The following is a 7,665-nucleotide window of genomic DNA, read 5'->3' on the forward strand; positions in this document are numbered from 1 at the left end:
CGTGTGTGTGTGCGTGTGTGCGTGTGTGCGTGTGTGTGTGCGTGTGTGCGTGTGTGCGTGTGTGTGCATTTCTTCTGTTGTAGTGAACGAGAAAACCACCAAAGTGGTGGAGGCAGCGTTTCAACACGCTCGCTACCCGAGCATGCAGGGGGAGAAGTCTCTCCTGGTCGTAGGCAGAGTCCTCTACGGCCTGGACAAGTGAGTAAACACAAACACAAACAAACAAACAGCACAACATGGCCGCTCATCGTGTTTCTTTTACCGCAGTTTGGAGATTCGCAACTTGTCGATYGGTCGAAGCGCCTTCGAGCTGCGTCCAGGGGAGGGGATCGGTCTGGAGATCAGTAATGTGTCTGCGGTGTTCAGCGGGACCATCCAGTATGGATACGGCAGCTGGCTGTGAGTCAGACCGTGACCCACCACGGTCCACACTTCAAACCTCACCACATTTGGAAAACAGAAACAGAAAAGAACTCGACAGACAAAACTGTCCTCCCAAATCTACACTTTAATTTTGAGTCTCCATCAGAGATGAAGAGTCAGAGTTCAAATAATGTTTCAATGAGCAAAAAACCAGGAAGTTCTTTTTCTTAAAGAGTTCCCCTTTGATGTCACTTCCTGTTTCACTTTAGCTGAGCCAAATTTTAAAAAAGTTATGAGACAAAGTAGGTAAAATAATGTATTTCATGACAAGTTTCTTAAATATAAAGATTGTATTTTTTGTAGGATTTGTATGTCACAGACACATCAAGTACTCACTTTGTGAAAATTRGAGGAAAAAACTGGAACATTAAACAAGAGTAACTATATTTTCTGTCGTCTGTACAATATTTTTCATTGCTCTGAAAAACATTTGAATATTTGATACAAACTTTATGAAGTTTGTCACGTTAAAAGTGTCCAGATCCACTTTGTACAATTACTGATGATTTATTTGTATTCAGTGTGCATTGCCAATGCACACTATTGTGATTCGTTTCCCATCCAAGTCATCTTAACTTTGCCATGCTTCTCCTCCTGTATACTTTGTCCTAGAGCTGCCATTGTAATTTATATCTGTAAAGCCCCTGTGCCAAATGATGGCTATGCCTTTTGGTGCCTGTAAAACGTACAGTTTTTGAAATATTAATGTTTAATAAATTATAATGGCAGTCAATGGAGCCTTGTATTGGTCCAATACTGCCCCCTGCTGCATCTACACATTATGGTACTGCACCATAGTTTTTAAAATATTTAAACTCAGTAGTTCAGTGATTACAATATTAATATGATTGTTTTTTGATGTTTTACAATAATATTGTCTTAAAACTGCTCTATTGTTGTAATATTATGCAGTTTAGTGTCAATAATTGTATTGGCAATGTGGCCTCTTTCTGCATACATACAAACCAACCCCTGCCACCATCTTCTGCCACAACTCCATTGGTCTGATGGTCTTTGTCATGGACTTTCATGTGGGAGATCAGGGTTCAAAATCCAGCTAATGTAACTTTAAGAAAAAATCTCTTCAAACTTCATATTGTCACACAATTACCTTAATTACAAACACCTGCTGACGTGACAGGCACAAGCTGGTATAGAAAACATATTTGAACTTGGTCAAAGTTCATTCTGCAAGTCCAATGCTGCAGACAACGCCATGCTACGTGGCAATGCACACTTGTTTTTACATCGTAAAAACCCATGTCTAGTTGTATTTGTATTTGTATTTCTCTCACCAGATCCAAACCAATTCAGCGCTTCAGTCCTGAGGTGAAATAATATTGACTTTTAGATCTTTTTTTTTCTTTTGTGCAGAGTCAACGTTCAACAAAGTGTTGATTTTGAGATCGAGACTCAGATCGATCTCGGAATAAACCCAAGACTGTGTGAGTATTTTGTGTTTTCTATGTACGCGAGTACAAGTGGACGTACGTAAATAGAGAGGTCTATAAAGGACTTGAAAAAAAATAACTAAGTTAAAGTAAAATTACATGAACAGAAAATGACTTTGGTAAAAATAAATGTCACTGATGAGAACACTACCGAAGTAAAAGTGATAAAAACTGTTCACAAAAAATTGGAAAAGTAAAATTACTTTTTACACACTCTGTATGAAATAAACTGTTGAATTTACTGAACCAAACTGGTTCCACTAAGTCAGGTTGAGTAAACTGAGTAATATACTGTACAGTATGTTTATTCTTTGCTCAGTTTACTCAACTAGACTCAGTGGAACCAGTTGACATGATTTTTTTGAGTAAACTCAACCCTTCATTTTTAGAGTGCAGAAACATCTTTCACAATGAGTTCCAGCATATTTAATGTTGTAACGAGTAACTAGGTGTTACATTTAAAGAAGTTAAAGTATCATTTTTAGCTTTAAAATGTAACAAAATAAAAGTAAAAATAGCTATTTGAAAAATAATTGGTAAGATTACAAATCTTCAAATAAAAAACTACTTGAGTACTGTAACGAAGTAAATGTATTTAGTTACTATAAACCTCTGCTTAAATATTTGCTACTTTATGTTACTTTAATCTAACTTTGCTGGTTTTCAGTCATTTTATTTTCTGTCATTTGTACCTGCGAGTTTTCACATCAGGAATGTTGCCAACATTTGACATTCTGCACAATAACTATAAAAAATACATTTGTTCACAATTTGGCTGTTATTAACCCTTTAAGTACCAAGGCTGTAGGTCGATATATAAGGTCGATTTTGGGCATTCGTTGTTATTATGGTTGTAAAATTGGCAGGATATATTTTAAGTTTGAGAGCTTTGATTCCTTTTCCCATGAGTAGTTAAACTTGACTTTTAACATTTAGTTAATGATTATTGCACATTATAAGAAAATTATAGCAGTTTAAAAGAAGAAAAATACAAAAACAAAAAAAAATCAAGGTTTAATGGGAAAAAATATTCTGTATGTTAATGAAGTTTTGATTTGGTATTTGAAATGTGACCCTGTACATGATTAGAATATTTAGGACACTGTGTGTACAAAATACAAAGCAAAAGATAATTATAAACACAGGCGAAATTAGGCCAAATAACACTTCAAAAATAAAAAAAACTATGTACATTCTGGAATTACATTGATATTGTTCATGAACTTTTGATTTGACACTTGAAAAATGAATTTTGAACATAAAAACAGTGCAAAAGAGAAACTTCCTCTAACGTCTGACCTCTTCTTTACCTTCAACCTGTTTTACTTTTGATTCTTTATCTTTACTCATTCAGACTTTGCTGCCATCCGGCTCACATTGTCTTTCTAACTTGTGTTTTTTTTATCAGATTGTGGTAAATCCCGAGTGGCAGCAGATACCTCCGACTGCTACCTGAACTTTCACAAGTTTCACCTTTACCTGCAGGGAGACAAAGAGTGAGACCAACGCGTTAAACCGTTTGAAGGGGAAGGGTTCAGGTTTACGAGCTCACTAACGTGTGTTTGTTGTTTCTCAGGCCCAACTGGCTGAAGAAGCTCTTTACAAACTTCATCACCTTCACCGTGAAGCTGGTGGTCAAAGGTCAGGTGAGGGAGACCACCAGGACCCGAGCTGCGTTTCTGTCTTTGTCTCTGATCAGACTCAACAAACGTGTCTCTGTGCAGATCTGTAAGGAGATCAACAAGGTGACAGACATTCTGGCTGACTTTGTTCAGGACACAGCAGGTGTGTGGCAGCTTGGTGTGCGTTATTAATAAAACATAAAATTAAACAACTCACTTTGAAGACATTTCYGTAAGCATTTTATTTTCTTGCATATTAAGATTTTACAGCTTCGGATTTAAAGTGCTTGTGACGTGCCTGTCCTTCAAACACAAAAAGTCAAAGAAAATAGCTTCATATTTAGGAAAATTGTCATAAAACACATGATTTAACCCATTTTGTCACATAACTGGCATATTTTGAATTTGGCTCAGCTAAAGTGAAACAGGAAGTGACATCATAGGGGAACTCTAAGAAAGAAAACTCTGGTCTTTGTTTATGAAAACAATATTTTTTGAACTCTGACTTTTCTTCATCTCTCTTATAGGGACTAAAATAATCTAAAGAAACATCAGAAGATTCCTTGCAGTCTGTGTTGTTTGCCGTTGCAGCAAAGCTCTGTTTACATGCAGACATTCCCCTTTGACCTCACTTCCTGTTACTTCACATGCAAATATCTTAACAACTGTTCATCTCAGTGGTGTGAAATAGCTTTTGCTTTATGTTATCCATGTTATCTTTCCAAAAGTGCATTCATATTTATCACAAAAAATTGGTGTCACAGACCCTTTAAATTCTGCAGTAAACCAAGCTCTATATTTTTGTTCTGTCCTTTAAAATGATTAAATATCATAAAGTTTGTGTTTGTTTGTGTTTGTTTTTGTTTACAGCGGCCTTCGTCAGTGACGGGGGCATCAGTGTGGATATCGATATAAACACTGGTCCTGTCATCACAGCCAACTACATAGAATCATACCATAAGGTACAACAAATACTGACGTTAAATATTGATCTAAACATTAACATTTACGTTTTTTCTTTTACAAACAGGCTTTTAGCTAAGTTAGATTTTATTWTWTTTTTTTACTACTAGTACTTTTGTATGAATGTAATGCTTGTTGGAGGGTGAGCTTAAGGTGAATTAAGCTTTTCCCACATCTCTCATACGCAAGGTTATGAGGAAACTTTTACCAAGGTATTACTCATTACTTTTAATATCTTGACTGTGCGAAGTGAAAAGTGACACAATAAGTGAACGTTCAGACGAGTTCAAGTTGATTCATAAAAGACTATGCAATCATTTATTTACACAAATTGAACAGATCATAAGTTACACTTGATTGTGGTTATTCCTATAAAAAGTGTCAAAGTTAAATGTGATAAAACCCGCGTCCGAATTTCAGTTCACATCAACTCAGATTACTTATATAGAACAGTAAAACGTCAGTTCTGATGTTAACAACCAAACAATTTTACTGGCACTTTYAGCTTAAGTTTTGGCAAATWAAKAACAARGAAAGSAGGAAAGTAAGATTAGTATGTYACTACKACTTTTACTTTTATCAAAGTGTGGGTCAACCGGAACTGCACGTCTTTTCTAAGCTCAGGTTCCACATGACACGTCACTCTGAACACATCAGCTTTATCCTGATGATGACTTCTTAAGGCACCCTCGGGGTAGGAGCTGGCTCGCCTCCGATCAGTCAGGGAACTGAGTGTCGGCTCGCTTACCGGTCATTGGCGAACAGGTGTTTTTCTAGGTAACTTTCATCTGTTTCAGTCCAAGCCAGAAAAATTCAAGCTGTTATCCGGTCCCTTCTTTTCAAAATAAAATCTCCCCACGGGAGGTGAAAACACACTTTAGAGGCTTGAAGCCTCGGGGTGGGACCGGCTGGCGTGCCGAGTCCCGGGCTGTTAAGYCTTCCCTAGTTGGCTCATGGGCTCAGACTTAAAAACCACCTGTGTCCCCTCCGGAGAGAGTCCCAGCTTTCTTCCTCGGTTGGAATCAGGAAGAAGAGAGTCGCTCAAAGCCGTCCAGGTTAGTAAAAGAAACGGACGAACTTTGGTTCCGCCCTCAGGCTTAGAGATGAGTCAGAGAAAGACAGATAAAGATTTGCCAGCCGGTGCCAGCCCAAGGTTAAAATTCTGTGGTTGTTCAACAACATGATATGATAACCCCTTTTCAGCTTTCTTCTGATAGACTAAGAGAAATCACTGCAAAACATTTATGATGATTAATTAACATTTCTGTGTTATAATCAGTTCTGAACCTTCTGTTAGTCCAGATAAATGAAAGATTTTCTCAGGAAAAATCCACAATTATATTACTGTGTTCACAGTAAAATAAAAACAGTGATTTACATAAAAACACAATGAAAACATTGTAATCAGATTCTTTGTGATTTTTTTATACCATTATAAATCTTTAAGGCACGATAAAAGAAAAGAAGTGGTTCCACTTTTCCTGTGACAGTCATTATCATGATTTAACAAATGCATAAACATTCTTAGTTAAACAACAAACAAATCACGAACAGAAGAGATTGTTCTGTCCATTATCTAATTAAGAGAACTGAGGGGTTCTCTTCCACGGTTAGAATGACCTGTCATGGCCTAAATAGAGTTCAGTTTGTGACAGAGTTCCTGTCCTCTCGTCAGGCCTGTCCGAGGCAGTAAATCTTGTTTCTTCMCTYGAGGTGACCCCTACAGCTTTTGTGATGTTTTTAATTTATTTTTTATTGCTTTTATTGTGAAGCAGCTTTTATTGTGAAGTTACCTGTTGCACATCTGCGCACACTCTAAACACTGATAGTGTTGTTCCCTTTTTGATGTTGTTTGGTCTCTTTTTTGTTTCAAGTGTGGTCTTGTGGTCTTTTTATCCTTTATCCTTTATTATTTTCTTTAATATCCTTTAAGTACTCTTTTTTTCATCTGCTTGTCTCTTGGCATTCACGATGGATGGCAAAGTAAGAATGTCATTGCTCAGGGAAACATGTTTCATCTGTGTATACGATAATAAACACTTTGAATCTTTGCATCTTTGTGATTTTATATATATGAAAGGTGCTATATAAATAAACTTTACTTACTTTGATAGTTTGTCTAAATTATATTGTACTGATTGGTATTTAGATGTGAAATTCTGCTTCCTGTYGTCATTTTTTTAAAATTAATTTCTGCGTTTCAGGGTCTGACGAACTACAACAACACTGTGTCGGTGATCAGCGAGTCTGTTTTCCAGCCAGAGCAGCTGACTGAACACAGGATGCTTTACTTTTGGTTGTCAGGTCAGCAGGACGTTTCATATTATTTATTAATCTGTAAATTTTAACGTTTACGTTTGATTTATTTACAATAAGATCATTTGAGTTTTTCAGCATTTAATGTTTTCAAGGAGCTTAGAACTGAGTTAAAGTAATTTTTTTTCAACTGACATCAATTCAAACTGAGTCTGTTGAACATTTGATCCATTCTGTGGCTCAGGAGATATTTTGCTAACAGACACAGACATGAGACTTCATAATAATAATTTATTTTTATATCGTTCAGCTCAAGATTAAAGATCATGTTATTGTTGTTTGGCAGAATTATTATAACTCCATTTTTTTCAGAAAATGAAAAATAGTTTGTTTTTAAATAAATTAGCTCTCTAAATGTGAATATTTCTCTGAGTGTTTTTGTAAAAAGCCACACACGATGTGAAGGATGGTGAAGAACGCAACAACTTGCTGGTTTTTGCATCATGACTGGATTTGAACAAACATCAGGATTTATAACTAAAGAAACTCAGCTGTTGGTTTTAATAACAAACTTTGTTTTCTACTGGTTGAACTGGTTTTAATCCAGACGACGCCTTCAGACCTCTGGTTGCTGCTGCTCACCAAGAYGGACGTTTCCGACTCAACATCTCGTCAGAAGAGCTGAATGTAAGAAAAACTTTATTTAAAACCAGAAACAGGATCAAATCTACATGAGATTTTTGTGGGGTTTTTTGTCATTTCAGAGACTTTTCAGGCCGGGTCTGTCCAGCACCGTGCCTCAGCACATCCAAGAGGTAAGAATCAAACCCTTCAAGCTGAATCGTTAGGAGCCAGCAGCTTTGTTTCTGTTGCTTTGTTGATAAGGCAGTGGATGTGGTCTGTGCAAGATTGAAATCAGACACCACTCTCAGCAGCAGAACCACACTTTC

The 7,665-nt window shown here is 36.7% G+C and overlaps 1 protein-coding gene across 1 annotated transcript in view; it reads left to right on the plus strand.

Moving 5' to 3' along the window:
- Window positions 1-7,665, plus strand: part of cetp (cholesteryl ester transfer protein, plasma) — a gene marked incomplete in the record, with an annotated part of 13,428 nt that overhangs the window by 4,014 nt on the left and 1,749 nt on the right. Inside the window, 9 exon segments of the mRNA XM_014033206.1 lie at window positions 84-198; window positions 268-399; window positions 1,798-1,868; window positions 3,283-3,370; window positions 3,451-3,520; window positions 3,599-3,659; window positions 4,367-4,458; window positions 6,664-6,763; window positions 7,323-7,402. Of these exon segments, the coding sequence (XP_013888660.1) occupies window positions 84-198; window positions 268-399; window positions 1,798-1,868; window positions 3,283-3,370; window positions 3,451-3,520; window positions 3,599-3,659; window positions 4,367-4,458; window positions 6,664-6,763; window positions 7,323-7,402 (809 nt within the window).

Source organism: Austrofundulus limnaeus, unplaced genomic scaffold (assembly GCF_001266775.1).
Source record: "Austrofundulus limnaeus strain Quisiro unplaced genomic scaffold, Austrofundulus_limnaeus-1.0 Scaffold7, whole genome shotgun sequence".
Lineage (NCBI taxonomy): Eukaryota > Metazoa > Chordata > Actinopteri > Cyprinodontiformes > Rivulidae > Austrofundulus > Austrofundulus limnaeus.